At 39.0% G+C, this 20,506-nt stretch overlaps 7 protein-coding genes across 7 annotated transcripts; 4 read left to right on the top strand and 3 right to left on the bottom strand.

Moving 5' to 3' along the window:
• Window positions 1–1,899: 1,899 nt before the first annotated feature.
• On the top strand, window positions 1,900–3,229 carry PCOAH_00039850 (Uncharacterized protein; the record flags this gene model as incomplete). Its single annotated transcript, XM_020060773.1, has 4 exons — window positions 1,900–2,293; window positions 2,457–2,602; window positions 2,771–2,953; window positions 3,140–3,229. 4 exons carry the CDS (start codon window positions 1,900–1,902, stop codon window positions 3,227–3,229), a joined length of 813 nt encoding a protein of 270 aa, XP_019917001.1.
• A 356-nt stretch (window positions 3,230–3,585) lies between these two features.
• PCOAH_00039840 (Uncharacterized protein) lies at window positions 3,586–7,240 on the bottom strand (the record flags this gene model as incomplete). Its single annotated transcript, XM_020060772.1, has 2 exons — window positions 3,586–5,238; window positions 5,357–7,240. The coding sequence occupies 2 exons, from the start codon at window positions 7,238–7,240 to the stop codon at window positions 3,586–3,588; spliced, it is 3,537 nt and encodes a 1,178-aa protein (XP_019916711.1).
• Window positions 7,241–8,223: 983 nt separating this feature from the next.
• PCOAH_00039830 (GDP-mannose 4) lies at window positions 8,224–9,297 on the top strand (the record flags this gene model as incomplete). The annotated part of the gene is made up of 1 exon (XM_020060771.1): window positions 8,224–9,297. One exon carries the CDS (start codon window positions 8,224–8,226, stop codon window positions 9,295–9,297), a length of 1,074 nt encoding a protein of 357 aa, XP_019916663.1.
• Window positions 9,298–9,928: 631 nt separating this feature from the next.
• Window positions 9,929–11,572, bottom strand: PCOAH_00039820 (Uncharacterized protein; the record flags this gene model as incomplete). Its single annotated transcript, XM_020060770.1, has 3 exons — window positions 9,929–10,366; window positions 10,954–11,001; window positions 11,240–11,572. The coding sequence occupies 2 exons, from the start codon at window positions 10,993–10,995 to the stop codon at window positions 9,974–9,976; spliced, it is 435 nt and encodes a 144-aa protein (XP_019916368.1).
• Window positions 11,573–12,837: 1,265 nt separating this feature from the next.
• On the top strand, window positions 12,838–13,814 carry PCOAH_00039810 (60S ribosomal protein L13; the record flags this gene model as incomplete). Its single annotated transcript, XM_020060769.1, has 2 exons — window positions 12,838–13,134; window positions 13,308–13,814. 2 exons carry the CDS (start codon window positions 12,895–12,897, stop codon window positions 13,713–13,715), a joined length of 648 nt encoding a protein of 215 aa, XP_019916082.1.
• Window positions 13,815–14,702: 888 nt separating this feature from the next.
• Window positions 14,703–15,828, bottom strand: PCOAH_00039800 (Uncharacterized protein; the record flags this gene model as incomplete). The annotated part of the gene is made up of 5 exons (XM_020060768.1): window positions 14,703–14,788; window positions 14,998–15,082; window positions 15,232–15,281; window positions 15,418–15,487; window positions 15,688–15,828. 5 exons carry the CDS (start codon window positions 15,826–15,828, stop codon window positions 14,703–14,705), a joined length of 432 nt encoding a protein of 143 aa, XP_019916838.1.
• Window positions 15,829–19,371: 3,543 nt separating this feature from the next.
• PCOAH_00039790 (Uncharacterized protein) lies at window positions 19,372–20,070 on the top strand (the record flags this gene model as incomplete). The annotated part of the gene is made up of 1 exon (XM_020060767.1): window positions 19,372–20,070. The coding sequence occupies one exon, from the start codon at window positions 19,372–19,374 to the stop codon at window positions 20,068–20,070; it is 699 nt and encodes a 232-aa protein (XP_019916725.1).
• Window positions 20,071–20,506: the final 436 nt, after the last annotated feature.

Below are 20,506 nucleotides of genomic sequence, written 5' to 3'. Positions count from 1 at the left end.
TTTTCTTATAGGCCAGGAGGACAAATTTGAAAAGAATTACTACCAAAGGGTTATACAATTTTATTAACTTCAAAGTGGTAAAAATGGAGTACGGGGTTGGGGAAATATTCTTTGCTTGCAGAAGAACGAGGTACGACATGTTAAGATGTTTACTTTTGGCTAAATAAATTCATCTACATGTGCATACTGCGCGCGCCGTGTATGTCCTGGCTTATTACATACACGTTATATTATTTTAATCTTTGGCGCATTTGTTGAAGAAGGGGCTCTCACAAAATGTCATGGCAGCTTTACGTACTATGCATTACTACTAACAACATCGCGCTTTTATTTTTCTTCTCACAAAAGTTCAGCCTATAGAAATAGTGCTTGCACGTGGATTCACACAAGAAAAAAAAAAAAAAAAAAATACAGTTATTTACATTTTTCCTTACAAATGTCAAAATGTGCTATAAATTCCATATTTATAATTTTACATTTATTTATGTATAGAAATTTTGTCCTTAAAATAATTTTTTTTTGCAAAATTTCAAGGTTATTCAAAAAAAATATGTTACTACTTGAGCGTTGTAAAAATTGTATATATATTACACGCCTGTTTTTTTTTTTTTTTTTAAACACCTGTTAGATCATCCATAGGAGCGAAAGCACATATGTTTTGACATGCGGGGTAACACATGGAATAAAGTGAAGAAAAAAAAAAAAAGTGGGGACATGTAAAGAGGCAACAATTGTATACTTTTATGTGCGCACTTTTTGGGACTTCCCTTTGAGTTATAAATAGGGCACCGCCTTTAACATGCCGAATAATTTCACCCGACTGGTCCTTCTGCCCTGAAGAAAAATTGGGCTAAATAAAATGCTAAGCATAAAAAAAAAGTTGCACCTATTTCAGCTCAGTTGCAAGCTTTCATTCGTGTCTGTATAAGATAGTAAAAAAAAAAAAAGAAAAGAAAAGAAAAATCATACAAATGTACTGCTTACGCAATGTATACCATTGAGCAACTGAGCTCTTTGCAAAAATATGGGGACTGAAGGAATGCGTCGCTTTTTCTGAATAAATGTTTAACCAAACTATTTTTGCTGAATTAAAAAGTAAGATGACCTAATCGCACGGAGTTACATAACACGAGATGAAAAATGTAACACCTCGGGGTGTTCACCTTTGTGCAACTTCCTACTATGTTTATACATCTGCCGTTCCAAGCATAAGTCAAAAGGATGAACATCGAGTTCTGTATAAAGGAAAAAAAAAAAAAAAAAAAAAAATGTATACATATAATTTGTTCGTTTATATACATACATTGTAACCATTTCACCATCGTTGCAGCGGAGCCATACGCCGATAGTGGGAGCAGTCGGAGAAGCGAACCATGAAGACGTGCCAATTGTCAGGCAAAGGATACCAAGTCGCGAACGCCCTGAGTAGGGTACATTAGTGAGCCCGCATGGTCTCCATGGAAGGATCGAATACGAATACTAACATACCAAACAGATGCATAGATATAGGGTTGCCACATAGACCACGCCGCACCATACGCTTATTGCCCACTTCTGACCGCGCTTGCCCCCGCGTGTAGCCACGTGCAAACAGGACCCTTGTCTTCTGCTTGAAGTTTCATTTTAATGATGAACAAAACATTTTGACTTCCTCTGTTTTTTCCCTTTGAACATCGTAAAGTTAATATAATCAATTTGCCTTTAATAGTGAATGCCTCTTTTTTCACAACTCTATTCCGGGTCGTAAACATAGCGTTACAGCTCCCTGCGGTAAGGACGACGAGAACAAAACCAGAATCCCACCCGCGGACTTAACAACGAGCAACTGCCGAATCACCAAACAAAGTGACCTGCCCACAGACCACCCAACTGACTAACCTTTAAAGCCCTTTCCACAAAATGGAGGAACTACAAAACGAATTCGACAAAATGAAAATAAAGTCGGACGCCGAGGAAGAAGAGCAGGAAGGGGAAGAATCTGGGCAGGAAAAAATATCCCAAAGAAAGTTGAGGTACTTAAAAATGAAAGAAAAGAAAGAAGAAGAAAAAAAGCAAAAGAAGCGAGGAACGAAAGGTGCAAGTAATAAAAACGACGTAGAGGGTAATAGCAAAGTTAAAAATGACTACAAGGATGAACAGAAAGATGGGGGCAATTTACGAGATGACGAAAATGCAAATGACGCTTCGAGTAATTTAAATGAAAATAATGAGGAGGATCAGAACGCTGCGTCAGAAAGTCCCCTGAGAAATAAGGCAGCGAAATGTGAGCCCGTCCTCGTGGACTACTGTAAAGGTAATCTGCGTGCACGTGAACGCCTAACTGGGGTGTACACACATATGCAGCTGCGCTTCCATATGTATTACCTGCGATGTACATTTTTGCTTCTTCCTTTTTTCCCCTATAAGAGGATGCGCAAAATTAAAATTTTCCTTTTTTTTTATTTCACCATCTGCAGTGTGCGGGATGCCCTACGAATACTGCGAGTACGGAAACTCCTTCACCCAATGTAAGGAGGCGAACAAGGAGAAGTACAACTATGACATTGTAAAGGGCGACGGGGAAACGAGCAACAAGCGGCAATCGAAGAAGACCCCCCAGAATGTAATACAAACACGAACAGCCACGCGGGAAGGAGCGTTTTATATTTATTTCGCATCTGACTGCATGTAGTCGACAGTGTTCCCTTCATCGTACTTGCTGCTGGCAACTACACGCAGGCCATTTTACATCCTCCCCATGTGCACCCCTCCTGTTTTTCTCCCCCTTTAGGCGACTCAAAAAATTACCATACAAAAAACCACGCGGGCACGAAAAAAAGTTGTTACCGTTGTTGTAGGGTTACATACGTATGTCAAATTGGACAAGATGGCAAAAATATTTTCACGCTTCTATGCATGCGGTGCGTCCGTTATCAAGGGGGCAAATGGGGCCCCCGATCAGATAGACATACAGGTACGTCATCTATCTCTTCCTCCACGCGTATAATGCGTATGTGCATAAATGCATTCACTTGTTCGGCATTTATTATGAGCACTTTTTTCCACGCATGTATGCATGTACCCATGTGCGTAATTCTTGTGTGAACCCTACTCCCACGTGGTTCAATTTTTATCAATTCATCCCTTTTCATCTTCTCAGGGAGATGTCGAACATAACATTGTCGAAGTCATAATGAAGAACTGCCCCGAAATTCCTGAAGGCGTCTTCGTAACGCTTCCCCCCAAATAGGTGCATAAATGAGGGCATCTACTTTGCGGCTTATAATACATCACCACCATCCGCGCCCCGATGAGAAGACATACACTTGAATGCCCCTATGTGTGTATCAGTTAATGAATATATCTGGAGAACTCCTCTGGTTATACTACCCATGACAAGTTGCATCTTCACTCCGCGCAACTTCTTCAATTATCTTGTAGACGCGAAAAAACGTCGACGCATCCCCCAGTGAATATACCCCCAACGGTGCTACACTCCATGTGTGTTACCCAACATTAGCGACGTCTCTGAGCAATCAGGGATGCCCTCCTATTCTCATTAATTGTGCTTGTGCCCCTGTTGGCTAATTTGAGTGTGGCTGGAGTTCACTTTTTCCAGCGCTTCCAATTCTTTATTTTTATTTTCCCGGAAGAGCCTTTGCCTCCAAAATTTTTCCTATTGACTTTTTTTTTTTCGAAAATGTCGTCCTCCTCCTCATCAGTTATTTGTTCAATATTTTTTCTTTCATTTCTATCCTTTGCATATTGCGTTTTTAAAAATTGCAAAATTTTATAGTCGTAATTATCGTACAGTATTTGGTCATAATTTTCTCGATTTGGATTATCTTCCTCTGATTGGTTAGCCACATTGATTGCTTTGCCCTCGCGCGTGCTATCCATGTGGAGCGTATCAAACGAATGCAAAATGAAGTGGTAAAAATTCTGTATAAAATCCTGCACATTGTAAAAGGTAAAAACATTCTGGTAATCAAAAATGTAAATAACTTTGTGGACGTTAGTCAAATTTTTGATCATGTAAAAATCGTGTGTTGTCAAAATGTAACTTCCTTGATAAATATAATTTAAAAAATTTAACAGAAGATTTTTTAAGTAAATATCTAAATTGTTATTTATTTCGTCTAGGAGAAGCAAATTTGATTTTTTTAAAAATAGCGAAAGGAATAGTATTCGTACTTTTTCCCCTCCACTTTTATCTTTCATGCATGTGGAGCTATCAATGTAGAATATTTTCAGCAGCGCTTTTATTTTCTCCTCAAGGTTGGTCACATCCTGTTCGTTGCAAAAGGGCTTGGTTTTGTTCAGTACGTAGAAAAAGAAGTGCTCCTTGGAGGCATGCATAGGGATGTCATTGTCGAAGTCGCCCCCGTCATAATTTTCCGTAGTGATATCGTCTACGCGGTCCACGTCCAACCCGTCGTCGAAGTGAACTGGTTCGTAATTCACCTTCTCAATTAGGTACCTAAAATATTCGTTAATTTCTAGGTGTAATTTTTTAATCATATTTTGCTCAAAGTAGGTTAGTAAAACGTTGTCGAAGTTGCAGTGTATGTTGCCTTCAAAATTTGCCATTTTGTCTTTTGTTGGATTTGCATTGCTTGGATCTCCACCATTCAGGTAGACACCTCCGTCTTGATGTTCCTCTTCATCCTCGCTATCTCCGTACGCATATGCGCTTCTTCTATGTCTACCTCCTTCCATCCGCATCTGAAATTTGTACCTATTTGTTAGTATCTTAAAAAAGGTGGATTTTCCAATTCCATTTTTCCCTAACAGGAGAACATTTTCTCCGCTGTTTATGCTCAGATTCATGTTCTTAAAAATGTATTTTTTTTTTCTCTTTTTTTTATTCCAAAAGTAGAAGGAGAAATTGTCGAATTCGTAGAGAGAGACGTTGTTCTTTGCGTACCTCTCACCGGTTTCTATCAGCTCGTTGTTTTTTATTTTTTTACTCATGTCGATGAGGATGTTCTTGTTCATGTTACCCTCTACGTCTTTCATTTTGTTGTACACGAAGGATTCCACGCCTTCTTCCTGTTGTTCCGTCTGCTCATCGTTGTTGCCATGGGTATGCTGAGCGGCTTTCTCTTCCATCTCATCACCATTTGAATTCCCCTCAGTAGTGCCACTTCCCACGCGGTTAATATTTTCTCTTCCCTCCTGTATATCGCCCTCACTGGGGACCCCCTTCGCGTTCCCCTTCTCACTCTTCCTGCTGTATATCAAATTATAGTACATGTACTGATAATTCAGTGTACTATCAAAAAGGGTTGAGTACACATTTTGATATAATTTAAAATCTTCTTCTTTTTTTTTTAAAGACTGACGCATGAATTCGTTTTTTTTTTTTTTTCTTGACTTGATTTATGGCAGCACTTAGTTGATCGATAATTTTTTTCAATTCCTCCTTTTTTTTCCTCCTGTTGTCAAAGAGTATCTTCATACTGTGTAAGTATTGCGTGTAATTTCCTTTAAAAAAGGTAATATTCGAATTGTGTTCGTTTTTCCTTTGTAATTCTTGCGCAACATCAGAGTGCATAGCTTGGTGTCCACTTCTGCATATCTTTTTCAATAATGCCATATTGTTAAAGTCGATGTCGTGTCCATAAATTTTGTTAAAATCTAAAATTCGATTGCATAATTTACTCACTAGGAAGAAATCATGGCTAGCCAAAACGATACCTATTTCTTTATACTTGAGGGAATAGTGAAAAATGTTCATAACGAAGAAAATGTTAAAAATGTCCAGGTTGTTATTTATTTCATCTATTAGCAGCAGTTTGGCATTACTGAGCAGGAGAAGCAGGAGGTACACTCGGATAATGTAGCCGTTGCTTAAATTGCTTAGCTTCACATGGAGCAAATTTTTTAAATTTAAAATGTTCAGGTACTTATGGAAATTCATTTTTACTTGGTTTATCTCTTTGAATACATGTTCCTTTTCGTGCATGTACAGTTTGAGCACCATTTGGAAGAGTTTCGATTTGGCGAAGGATTCTCCGAATGGTTGTGCCTGCTCGTTGGTTGGTTCTCCACCCGGTTCTGTTTCTACGCATTCGACATTGTTAGCATGTTTTTTCGTGATGTAACTTCCCCGCCTTAGAGGGACGTTTTTCCCATTTGGGCTATCACCCTGAGGGTATTTCTCACTATCCTTCTCAGTTACACACCGACTGGACTTTTCGACGGCGTCCAAATTTTTGTACAAACTGATCTGCCCTTCGATATAATTTAACACCTCATATTTGTCTAAAACGGGTTGATAAAATTTCAGTACTTTTTCAAACACCGTCAAATTGTTCTTTTCCAAAAGGTGAATATTCTGCTTGAAATAAAAAATTCCGTTTTTAAAAAAAAGATCATTGTTGTTGCCACTTTTTTTTTTATTAATCTTTTCAAAATAGGAGACATCTCTATTTTTTATAATCGATGGAAGTTGGGACAGTTGGAGAGAATTCATTTTCATGTGGTGTAAAATTTTATACAGAAAGTCGAATTTATTTTTCTTCACCATGGCGTGCATGTTCTCCTCAGTTAGGGTAAAATTTGTCACCCCTTCATTGGCAACTTTGTTATTTATTATTATACTTTTGTTGCTGTTATCTGAATGGTCGAAAATTAGGTTTAAGAGGGACGTCTTTCCACAACCATTGTTGCCTATAAGTCCGACACACTCCGACTTGTTCACCTGAAAATTCAAATTGGTCATAAGTTTCTTGCTACCAATTTCGTAGTTCAAATTTTGGACCGTTAGGATCACTTTATTTTCTTCCTTCTGCTCGTAGTGCTTCTCCAGGATGTTGTAAATGTTCATGTTGTATTTCGGGGACAGCATCCGGTCCTCTTCGTCTCCCTCTGCGTTCAGGAGTTTCTCGTACGCCGCAAGGCGCTCCCCGCGGGTTACGTCGTCCTCATCATCTTCTCCTTCATCTCCTTCATCTTCTTCATCTACCTCGTCGACGTCTTCGTCGTCGTGATCATCGTCATCTTCATGCCAATGCTGGGCTCTCTCGCTGCGCCCACCTAGCAGCGCCTGACCCCGCCTCCCACTCCCAACACGCAATGGGGCACTGCCCCCGAATGTTGCCTTCCTCAAATGGTAGACATGATAACCACGCGCGATATTAGCTGCTTGCAAATTGTTTAAAAAGGAACTTTGATTTTTATATTTACTGATTTGTAGACCTTTGCAGCGATGAACGTAACACCATGTGAGGAGGCAAAGGAGGAATTCAACGAACATGTTATACCATAGTGTATCACGTGGGGGGCAACAAAGAAGGCGGAAGAGGGGGGGGGAAAAGGAAAAAAAGAAAAAAAAAGAAACGCTTCAAAATGGGGGAAACTCCTCAAAGAAGGGATCTCCCTCAAAATAAGGACAAATGGCCAAACAAACGAATGGTAAAAAAAAAGTTAGTCTACTAACTGTTGCCGCTGCGACGAAAAAAAAAAAATTCCGCAGCGCGCTTCGCAAGAATAGCTCTCTATTTGATTGTCATTGCGGAGGGGTTAAAAAAAAAAAATGAATAAAACGAATGAATAGGAAAAAAAAAAAAAATTAAATAAAATGACGAATGGCTTCTTGCTTTTCAGGCGTGCACCTGGAAGAGGTATTTCCTCCAGCGGGGAACCAAGTCGAAGAAGAAACGATAGGTGCGTGTATGTTGCTCGATAAAACGGCAGTGTGCTTGCATGCACAAATATATATAAATAAATATATATTGTTTTTTTTTTTGTGCTTAGTTGCATGCTTGCTTTGCCATGAGCATTCCTGTCCCACCGTCCCCTTTCCACACATATTTGCGTAACACTGTTCTTCTTACTGTGCCTGCCTACTGTGCAACGAATTTTTGCCCACGCGTTGCAATATAGAGGAAACACCTGCGGGAAGTGTTTGTTCAGTTATGTAGTGCAAAAAAAAAAAAATAGGACGCACAAAAGATTATTTCATTTACCCATCGGAATAACAATTCTTTTGTGCTTCACTTTTTGTTGTCCCTTCGAAGGTGTACACCATGCGATATGTACAGGACGCCCAGCAGTTCACACAAAACAGGAGAGTCTCTTTGCAAAAGTGAAAAATTAGCAAATGTGCATTTTGCGTGTATTATTTTGTGCGCACCGTCTTGATGTTTTTATGAACTACACGTTTGTCATTAGAGCGGTCCGCGACGCACAAAAAAGCTTTGCGGCAATTTTTCCACCTGTGTGTTGGCCCACCTCAGAATGAACGTCGCCCTGATTTTTGGCATCACCGGGCAGGATGGCTCATACCTGAGTGAGTTGTTACTCGAGAAGGGGTACACCGTACATGGGGTGATCCGCAGGTGCAGCTCCTTTAACACCAAAAGAATAGATCACATTTTTGACCAGCTAACTTTGCATTATGGAGATGTCCTAGACAGTAGCAGCATTTGCAAATTGATAAATAAAATAAAGCCAAAAGAAATTTACAATTTAGCTGCACAGAGTCATGTAAAGGTAAGTTTCGAATTGCCCGTCTACACAGCCGAAACGACCGCAGTAGGAACTTTACGCATATTGGAAGGGATCAAAATTTCTAACCTACCTAATGTAAAATTTTATAATGCTTCTACGTCTGAGTTGTATGGATGCTGCAGTGAGGATATACAAAATGAAAGCACTCCATTTAATCCTGTGTCCCCTTATGCAATTGCAAAATTGTATGCTCATTACATAACCATATGTTACAGAAAGTCGTATCAAATGTTCTGTGTGAATGGCATTCTCTTCAATCATGAAAGTCCAAGGAGAGGGGAAACTTTTGTAACTAGGAAAATTACCAGGGGGTTAGCAAATATCTGCAAAAATGAGCAGGACGCCATAGTTTTAGGGGATATATCTACCTACCGAGATTGGGGACATGCAAAGGATTATGTCCGTGCTATGTATTTAATGCTACAACAGGATGAGCCTAACGACTTTGTTATAAGCTCAAATGAAAAACATACGGTGAAGGAATTTTGCGAAATTTCTTTTTCCTTCGTTGGGATTTTTTTAAAATGGAAAGGAACAGGCATTCAAGAGGTTGGGGTCGACCAACACGATCGCGTACTTATTAAAAAAGACGCCAAATATTATCGAGAGTGTGATGTCTTCCATTTGCATGGAGACTCTTCTAAGGCGCGTGAAGTGCTCAAGTGGGCTCCGACGTATTCCTTCTTTCAACTTATTTATGAGATGCTCAAATATGACTTTGAGCAGTGCAGTTTGCCTATCGATAATTTCGATACGTGCGTCCGCAGGTATGAGCTTTACCGGGGTGCGCCTAAAAAGTAGCAACACCACACTTGGCATATTCCCTCCCACGATGGGGGTACAGATGGGGCACCTTCCAATTATTTGTTACCAACCAGTTGGGCTCCCCCCCCAACTGATTCATTTTTTTGTCTACATCGAACCTGTTGCACATTTCACAATGTAGTGTGTGTATTTATTCGCCTCCTTATCTGTCAATTTGCTGAACATGTGCAATTGTGTCACAACTATTTATCAGTCCCACATCCCTAATTTGTAATTCTTTTTTTTTTCTCAATTATTTGGCACAATTGCAATGATTATTTAAAAGGGTTCAAGTGTTTATGCATTACGCCGTGGGTTAAATAATATATATACATTAGCATACAGGCAAAAAGGAAAAAAAAAAATTTATTTATTTCAATACACGTGTATATGTACGAATGCATAAATAAACAATTGAACGTGCAAAACGGACTCGTTTGCGTTTCAACGCTTCGGAGCGCTTCTTATTATCTTCCTCTGATTTGTTTGAAAATTCTTTTTCCTTATATTGCAAAAACGGCACGTTCATTAGCTCTTATTGGAAATGCGTATGAGCAGATGCCCCATGGTAAACAACAAGTACGTAACGTATGGGCAAGCCTATCTGCATCCCCCCTCACACGTGTGCAACAATTAAAATGAAAAAAAAAATAATGTGAACAATAAAGTAAAATCATCTGTACGATTTTTGGTATCTGGCACGAGCACCCTTTCCACCGAATTTCTTGGGTTCACATCTTCTTGTGTCTCCAACAAGCAGCGTTCTGTCGTACCTTAGTAAAGCATCCTTTAATTCTTTCTTCGTAGATTCGTCCACATATTTTTGGTAATATGAAATGACTCCTTTTCCAATGGCTTGTCTGATGGCGTAAATTTGAGCAGTTTGACCACCTCCTTTCACTCGGATACGAATGTCTAGGTTTTTTAATTTTGCTGATCCAATTAACCATAAGGGTTCGTATACTTTGGTCCTCAATATGTGTGGCTCCACTAGGTCAAGATTTTTTCCGTTCAATTTGATTAGACCCTTTCCATTGGTCACGGTTGCCACGGCAACGGACGTTTTCTGTAGAGATAGGCAGAGGGGGAAAAAAGGAATTTTATGTGGCGGTACAATGTAGCTGGTGGTTTATCTATGCAGTGGGGGAGGAGAAAAGACCCCCAAAATGACAGGGCACAACGCCTCCATTGGTGGCGTGATGATATGTTATGCCAACTGTCATGGGTAAATCCGGGGGAAGGGGGGTGGTCAATTTCAAGAAAGGATGAGAAAACGCATTACGCGATTTTTTCTTATCCTCCTTGGTAGAGACGTGACAAAGCATGAACAATTGAGTACAGCAGCTTATGTCACTTCACCCCCCCAACGTTGAAATGAAACGCGAAAACGGGACACCACTTCGTTGATCCATATGGTAATAGATGGCCAAACGTAACGGTGCTCCGTAAGCGGTTTCTTGGCAAAGGGTATATGTACGCAGAAGGTGGTATGCTCATATGCAAGTTGTGACTCAGTAATAGGCAACTAAGAGGGTACAAAAATCAGTGTTTGCCCCTCTTTCCCCCGGGCTATTTCCTCTGTTTCGCAACACTCGGGTTGACTATAATGATTTTTTTTTTTTTTTTCTCGTCCTTTTACACTCGGTGTAGTACCTTCTTTCCAAAGGTTTGAACTCTCTTCACTTTAGTCGTCATTTTTTTCTGAAACGGGAATGGAAAAACAGGTTATGAAAATTTTAACACAAGGTAAATCATCCATATAGGGGGAAAAGCAAACTAACGACGAATTTTTCACACGCGGCTGGAGAGGCATACATGACAACGATTATATTATGGCCACGTGAGTCACCACGTCAGCATTAGAACCAAACGTAACAAATAACGCAGTAAGTTTCAACTTGTGCCGCTTTGTCACTAATTTGCGGGCTGCGCTTCTTACCGTGAAAGGTTAACTTTTAATAAGGATTTAATTCAAAATTTAAGCGAAGAAAATTTTTATCTCCTCAAAGGAAAAGTTGTGTTTTCCTCAAAATAGTGGTACATGGATGTATCATCCCTTTTATGTTGATTTTATTTACTGCATAATCTGTTTTGCGGTTTTATTTATTTATTTATTTTTTTTTTTTTTTTACATATGCTTTTTTTCGAAAGAACGGAAAGCCGGGAATTAAGCAGATGATCCATGCCAATTAAAGCCGCATATGCGAATATATAATTTTTACGTCCCTACAAAATTAAAATTGGTGTACATATTATTTTACGCGCGGCCTTTAAAAACGGTATGCGGCACCCTCCAACTCAATGCGATATGTTATATTTCCATTTGAAAAACCGCGCCGACGCTTTACAAGCCCGAATGCGTATATTCACTTAAGTAGTATCCCGTGCTGTACGTAAATAAGAAGTATGCAGCGTAGTACGTGCTAACGCACAACAGTTTTATTGCTGATTGGGTAGAGTTGGTTGATCCAAGCGCGTTTTTTTTTTTTTTTTTTAAACCATTTTTTTCCATATCCTACATTAAAAATAATTGTGCAGCACATGTGGTGGGCCTTAAAAATAACGGCACCCCACGTCAAGCGGTAACATTATTACAATTAAAATGCTGTGCGCGATGCTACTGGGCAATTATTTATTTTGAGGGAACCCGCTGTACGTACCTTTTAGCGCCCCACTTTAATCACTCCAAAGAGGGGAAAAAGGAACCCACCCCGCCATTTACAAGTACATATGAAAGATATGTATATAAATGCAGAAAACGTCACGTGGCTCGCTTTTTCCGAAAGCAGCAAAAACTGCGCAATATTTTTTATAAGTATCCTTGTTCCCAAAAAATATCCCGTTCGCTCATTTGCGCTGTAGCACTGAAGGGAAGAAAAGGAACTCACACGTGAAGAACAATATGGTCGTGCAAAATAAATAGTAATTATTTTCGCGTGATATTTTTTTATTTTAACTATTGTTGTAATTTATAAGATCAGAGGAAGATACAATTTTTTTTTTTTTTTTTTTTTTTTTTCTTTCCATCGTTTTGCGGCATCAGAATTTGGCTGCTTCGTAACTTCTGCGATTTATTTCCCGCTGAGTAAATTCTTGTACAACTGTTCCTTAAGCTTCTCCAGTTTTTCAAATTCCCCGCGAGGCAGTTTTAAGAAAAGGTAAAATATTTCATCAGATGTAAAGCCATGCGAAATTGAGGCGATTAAAAGGGGGCATACCATCGTGTGATGATGCCGCGAGGATGCTGCGGGAATGCTTCTCAATTTGAGAGCGTTTCAGTCATCCGAATGGGGAAAGAGGTCCCTGAAAGCCATTTGCAATTTCGAGAGATATAAACGAGGCACACGTTACGCGCTTTTCACGGGAGAGATTAACACGGCATTTACCTTTTCCGTGCTGTTTATGGAGAGATGCTTGAAAGAGCGTGCATAATGATGAAATGTTTGCGAACGGCGCGCCCACCCCGCGAATACAGAAGTGTCCCCGTAGAATGGCCAATATTTCTACATAGTGCTTCACTTCTTTCCCCCCCACAAAATAGCACATTTTTTTTTCCCCCCCCTCAGCACACCTTTCGCCGAGTAACTTGCCAAAATGGTGTCACACAACAACGTATTGCCAAATGTTCACCTGCACAAATGGTGGCAAAGATATGTAAGAGTAAATTTCAGTAAGAACATAAAAAAGAAAAAAAGAAGATTGTTAAGAGAAAAGAAAAGAAAGGCAAATGGAGGAACCCCCATTGAAAAATTGCACCCCATAGTGCAGTGCCCAACTCAGAGGTACAATTTCAGATCCAGACTTGGAAGAGGTTTCACCCTTGAGGAGCTGAAGGTACGCATCTAATATGTACCACGAAATGGTGGTGCGTGTAGTACGCTGTGCGCATCGAACAGCAGTTGTGTTTATCCCTTTCTATACAGTCATGTAATGAATGAGTGTACATATTTTTACTTTTCCTGACGCCATTTTTTATTAACTTCCCCCCACGTTTTGCACCTCTATAGGGAGCCAAGTTAAATCCCCTTGCAGCCCAGAGCATAGGAATCTGTGTTGACAAAAGGAGAAAAAATAGATGCGAAGAAACATTAAAAAAAAATATCGAGCGATTGGAGAAATATAAAAAATGCCTAGTTATGATCCCCTTGAAGAAGAACAAAACTAAAAACGGCATTGGAGGAATACCAGCGGACGCCAGCAAAGAAGTCGTTAAGGAATTAAGAAAGAAGAAACAATTACGTAGTATATTCAAGAAGGAAAGAAACACCAAGCCGTTCTATGAATCCATGGACGTGTCCAAGATAGACAAATCTTACTTGGCATATAAAACATTACGTAGAGCTAAACTAACCGAAAGAAGAAAGAACAAACAACAGCAGAAAAAAGACCTAAAGAGAAAGTCCAAGGATAATTGATAGATGCGTCTTCATGTAGAAATTGTAGAAAAAAAAATGGGTAAATTGTGTAGGCCATTTTGCTGACTTCGTTTTTTTCGCACCTTTTGAGGAATCCCTTTTTTTTTTTTTTTTTCTTTTTTGGGAAGAAAAAAGAATAAACCGATAAAAGGGACACACAATAATATGCATGCCGTTGTTTATCTGTTCAGTTATCTCTTACGTATAACAGCTTTTGCAAAACGTGCCAAAGTGATATACAATTGCATTTCTAATACCTTTTTTATTTTATATTTTTCTTTTTTTTTACGCCTGCGTAAAAAGATAAGAGTTTAACAAAAAAAAGAAAAAAACATAACAAAACAAAACGAAACACGTATATAAACTTTTGCATACTTTGGAAGCTCTTTTTTTAATTAAAAAAAAGGTACACCCCATGCGTACGTAAAGTTGAATACATCTTTACTTATACGTAGGCTCCCACGAATGGGTAACTCCACAGAGGGGGGATTATCCCTCCGCTGTGCTTTAATTCGAACAGGAGCATTAAGGGTAATACTTTAAAAATGGAAAGCAGGGGAAGTGCCATCAAAGGGGACAACACAGCTGCGCGAGTATAAATTTGCGCAGAAAAAAAAAAGTGGTACAAATGGCATATAAAAGAAGTGTGCAGCGGTGGATACACACTTCCTCAAACAAATGTGGTATATACCTGCATAAATGTGAAGCACAAAATTAGGCTTCTTTCAAAATGAGCTAATCGGTTGGGCAAATAAAAAAAGCGGAAAATCGTTCGGCCTCCTTGCCAAAAGGTTTTTTAAAATCTGCTTTTCAACAGGCTGCTATGAACGCTCCAATTCCCTTAAATGGCGCAAAAAGGGGATGACACAACGTGGGGCAGGCGCATTATGTGGTAGACGCAGAAACATATAACGGCAAATTTTTCATGAAGGTTGAAAGCCCAGGGGAAAAAACTCTGCTCTGCAAATCCCCCTTAAGAAAAACAGCTTACTTCATAATGATGGAAATGTTCTCCTCCATTTTTGACTCAATGAACAGGTTCTTCAAAAATCGCTTGCACTTGAGCAGCGTTACTAAAAAGGAAAAAAAAAAAAAAATAAAATAAAAAAACAAAATAATGCACAAAAGTTCCACTTACAGATGGGTGCCACTTATGTGTGAACATATATTGTGTCTACTACCCATCCGGCGAGTGTGAGAGAATATGTTGCCTCCCACAGAAGCACATATAAATATTGCTCCTTGAATAGCAGAGCTGAATGGGCCCATTTGCCCGTCCTACCTCCAGTGTATAGAACTTGAACGTCCAGGTAATCATCACATAGGGTTACAAATTGCGCCAACAGAGAAATGTCTTGTTTGAATTTCTAAAAAGGGGGGAAGCAACATGCTCCATGTTTATACTCGCAGTGATTATTTTATGTCCTTCCTGATGCAGCATTTTAACATTCAATTTCTAGCTTTTTTTTTTCATTTTTTTAATTTAATGATTTGCCCAGCGGGAACATGTACTCACATTACTAGTTCGGATGATAAAAAGTCGAAGCCTCAAATTTGCGAAGATGACTAGGATGGGGAAAAAAAAATTAAATGGGCAAGTAAATAATTGTGGGGGCTCAATCTGCTAGTATTAGCACTTTCGCAGATAAGTTGATTTGCGCATTAGTCCTACTTCCTCAATGTACAATATATTTTTTTTTACCGAGGAAGCGGGAAAATATTAAGCTTTTGTATATCTTCCCATACAGCATTGTTGCTTTCCTATCGAATTCCTACAGAAAGGGGTCATTTTAGGTAGGAGCAGATGTGGGTGGCCGCCACAATGTCCTATACACACGGGAGGATATTATTCTTATGCTTGCGCACTTGTGTACTCCCACGTATGTATGCATATACGGCTACGTCATGCGTATACGCTCGAGCAGTGTGTGGACGACTGTCTGTGCTGAGACAGATAAAAGCTGAGTCGTACTTCCTTAATCAAAACGGTCAGCGGCATGTTTGAACTTTCGAGAATTTTAAAAATTTCCTCCTCTTGCTTTTTGCTGACCACTCCCCTTTTTTTCCCGCAGTGGAATTTACACAAAATCCAGATGTAGTCTTTCTTTGCCATTTTGAAGTAAGCAACGGAGCGCCTTCAGTGTGTCGAGATTCGTCACGGATTGTGCGTTTGTCTTTTTCGGGGCGTGGCAGCTTTCACAGGTGTTGTCGTGGTGCCAATTAAGACACGCAAACAGTTATATATGTATATATAAACATATTTGTACAGGGGCGGACAACGTTTCCGCTCCGTGTCCTGCGCGAAGAAATTCACTCGACGCGTGCGAACACGCGTGGTCTCTTCGCGGGTTGGACGCACGCAGATAAGCAACCACCCACGCGAGGACATTCATAAACACAAACACGTTCATACGTAGGTGCATGCATACTCACGTTCGTGACGAGAAAGAACAAATTCCTCAAGCGGACAGAATACAGCGATTCATCTAAGAAGAACGACATCGCTAGTATTCCGATCTGTGCATTAAAAGCTGACATCCCCCTTTCTCCTTTGCTCATTGTTGTGTTCGCTTTGGAGATGGCGTAATTATCATATGCACCTTTATAGCAACATGCACAAGGGGACATAAGTAGGGAGAGTAAAAAAAATAATTACTCTCCGCACAACAATTGCAACATTTTTTTTCTAAAGAACTAGTTTCATTTAAAGAAATGAAGAAGCTTCCACAAAATTTTACGTCCGATAAAGGAAGTTTATTTATTTATTTTTTTTTTTGTAACCCTTTTAAAAAATAGGCCCACAATTAATGTGATGAACGCTAATTTTTTTTTAGCTAACAATAGTACTCCACACCTTTTTGAAATGTTCGCATTTGAAAGGGGGGGTTTTGGTTATCGCCAGAAGGAACACAGTGCACGGGTTAAAAAAAAAAAAAAAACATGCAAGTGGGGGTAAACTTATTAAATACACGTTAACCTGTTTTATGCATAATTTTAAATTTAATGGGGGCTGGAAGGTGACCCAAATTTGTCATGCGCGAAAAGATACAAAGCCAAAAGTTCATATCCAAAGTGTCACATAAGAAATGCCAGTAGTACAAGAACTGTGGATTTATATATGCCCCGCGACTGCATAGGAAGTGTGCCTTTTTTATTTTTGCCCAAGTTGAACGGGAAAAATAAAAAATTTCCTTAAACTGGGAAAATCTCCGTAATAACATGTCACACCTGTTAATCCATTCGAATGGTCTGCAGAACAAATATGTACACCTACATACATAACCCTATGACGTTTTGGGATTATCCCAATTCACAATACAAGAAGGTGTGTTTGACGTGACTATTCCGTTTAGGTGGTAGGGTTGTTCATTCGTTAAGGGTGCTCCTTTATTCGGTGTGATAACACATAAAAGAAGATACGCAACAGTAATACGTAATACATTTTGCTGCTCCTCCTTTGAAATTCTTTTTCATACACCCGGGCATTTCGTGCTACCACCAACATATCAACGGATTGTTCATTTAAAAAGCAAGTTGATGTTTTTTTTTTTTATTTTTTTTCACCTTGGAGGTGAACTTCCAAATTAGGAAAAATATAGCTACTTGTTGTTATTAGTAAAAATTGACTCACTTTATGGTAATTCGTGGGGGTAAAATAATCTTTCACATTTGACCGTGATGATGAGGATGATGAAACTTTTTGTAAAAAAAAAAAAATGCAAGATCACTTTGCACTTTTTCCTTAGTGAATTAAGTTAACATTTTTGGTTAAGGGAAAGTGGTGACGTCATGGATTTATATATACCTTTATATGGTATGCGTGAACTGCAAGCTGAAAAAGTCCAAGAGGGTCAAATGCTTATGGGAAATGACGCGGGTGATGTGATGGTGACGGTGATGGTTAATTGCCCAAAGAGGGAGAAGGTGAAAAAAAAAAAAAGCTTGCAACCAACCACGGTTTTTTTTTTTTTTTTTTTTTTTCTATTGTATGTACATAAAAAGGGAGTACACCAATGTGCGCACCGCCGGTTCTTTTATATATAAAAGTTTAAGTTCCCATATGCACTATATATAAATGTATTGTTTAACGCGGGGAAAACGCTACGCATTTATGTATCACCCAGGTGCTTCTTCTTCCTCCACCTATCAGCCAACGCTTGATTGCGCAAACCCCCACGCAGTGAACTTTTACCTGTTTTAACTAAAGCACCTTTTTTTTTTTTAACCATGATAATGTTGGTCCAAGTACGTATGTACCGGAAAATTAATTATTATAAGCGCTCACGTGTACTGTTAACATATGATACATGCCCTCGCTCTATAAAACCAAAAAAAATATCGCAAGTGTAGGTGATGCGTGAGCGGTTTATTTGTTCCCAACGTCACCTTGCCCCCAAAAAATATACCAGCAGAGCTACATATATATATAAACATATAATTAAATATTCGTTTATATATTTTTTGGTACATGTGCAGTTCCATGTGAGGGTATCCAAAATGTCACAAAAAAAAAAAAAAAAAACCTGATGTAAAAAAAGAAATTATAAATATATAGCTTGTACCAAAAAAAAAAAAAAAAAAATAAGAATACAGAAAAAAAAAAAAAAAAATATAATAACATGTAATTAAAATATACGAAAAAAAAAAAAAAAAAAAGCAGGAACAGAAACAGAAAGTTAAAGCAGAATAAGTGAACAATGGTATTTAAAGGAATGTAAAGAAGAAAAAAAAACTTTGAAGCGGGAAGGTAAGATCCTACTTTTTATTTAAATGCTGAAATGAAGCATAACGTAAATTTTACGTTTAGCCGAGTTTGTAACAGTTATGTTACGTGTGTTCTTGCGTTCCCATGTGCCAACGGATGAGTGTTTGCGTATTCATGTGTTCCTACTTTTGTGGCCAATGTAAAAAAAAAAAAAGGATGTTGGAAGGAAAACATTATCCCCCCACGATAGTACATCCGTGAAATTAGTGAATAATATTTTTATATACATGATTACACGCTTATGTGCACTTGTATGTATGTACAACATGGAAGTTGTTCGCCGAATCGGGCATCCTTAGTAACCTTTGCCGTTGCGCGAGGCCTGGTCGATTGGCCCTAGGCGTTTTTTTTTTTTTTTTCCTCCCAGTTGTAAATAAAAATGGGTGAACAGTTCACATGGGGGAAATATATACATACATAATTAGAGAATAACGTTTTAAGAAAATTGGTCATTGCCTGGTCACTACACATTGCATGATGTCGTGCCCCATTTGGATTGAATACCATAGCGCATGTGCTGCGTGCAATGTATAATTTCCAACGTGTGCTCATTTCCTTACACCCTCCTCCCCCGCAGAACAGTTCAATAGCATTACGCGGAATTATGTATCAAAGGAGAAACAAAGTAGCAGGGGCCACATAGGAAGAAAAGTAAAGAGAATAAAATAAAAGGCATTTTTAACAGATATAAAGAGACACACAAGTACATATACATATATATACAGATAAACAGACGGAGCCTTAGCTAAGAATACGAGGACACGTATTTTTGCACCTTAAACACTCGCAGCATAGTAGAGCACACACTTCCACGTGTACATAAAAATAAGTAGCGGTATATACAAACGCATTTAAAAAATAAAAAAAATTTTATAAAACACCTTGAGCAAAATGAAGAAAGATAGAGAACCAATAGACGAAGATGAAATGAGAATCACCTCCACGGGAAGGATGACCAATTATGTGAACTATGGTGCCAAAATTTTAGGGGAAGAAGATAAAAAAAGCTTGAAAATAAAAGCCACGGGAAATGCCATCGGAAAAGCAGTAACTCTAGCAGAAATAATCAAAAGGAGATTTAAAGGATTGCATCAGATAACGAAGTGCGGTAGTACAGTCATAACGGACCAGTATGTTAGTGGACAAGACAACGGAGAACAGGTTGTCCAGGAGAAAACCGTTTCTTTTATCGACATTCTGTTATCGAGAGATCAATTAGATGTAAAAGACCCAGGTTACCAACCACCATTGGATGAGAAATATGTGAAAGAAATGTCACCTGAAGAAATTGTGAACACGAGACCATATAGAGGAAGAGGATTCAGACCCAGGTTCTTTCGTGGATTCAGAGGTGGCAGAGGTGGGTTCATGAGACGAGGTGGATATAGACCATTTGGAGATAGAATGTATGAAGGTAGAAACAGCTTTAGAGGAGGTAGAGGATATGGTGGCAGTTTTGGTAGAGGTGGTTACAGATCTGGTGGTATGGGCATGTCCGGAAGAGGTGGATTCAGAGGAGGATTCCGGGGAGGTAGAGGTGGTTTCCGAGGTGGCAGAGGTGGCTTCAGAGGCAGCAGGGCCTTATCATAAGTGAAGAAATTTTTAAATGAGTTTGTTTAATTTTGCGCTTGTTCGAGGGGGCATTCCTGTATGAATGCAAATATATCCGTGTATGGGTGCACGACTGTGCCATTGTTTTACTGCGCAAATATGTGGAGTGTGTTAGCCAAGCGCAAACGCTGAGCGTGCGGGGTGCATGCAAAAAAGATTCCAAGGAGAACGGAATAATGCAAAGCATATTTGTGACGCATTGAACATGTGTTCATGTACGTGCACGCATATTCAGTGCAGGCACGGTACAGGAACAACGCGTACGCACTGCGCTTATATAAGCATATATAGGTATCCATGCCGCCTTTCGCAAAATTAAGCCTACTTCATTCACTTTCATATATGTGGAACACGAACAAAATGTAGAGAGAAAAAAAAAAGAAAAAAAAAAAAGAAGAAAAAAAGAAAAGAAAAT

The sequence above is a fragment of the Plasmodium coatneyi genome, chromosome 12 (assembly GCF_001680005.1).
Source record: "Plasmodium coatneyi strain Hackeri chromosome 12, complete sequence".
NCBI classification, from domain to species: Eukaryota; Apicomplexa; class Aconoidasida; order Haemosporida; family Plasmodiidae; genus Plasmodium; species Plasmodium coatneyi.
This window is presented reverse-complemented; position numbering and strand designations above follow the sequence as displayed.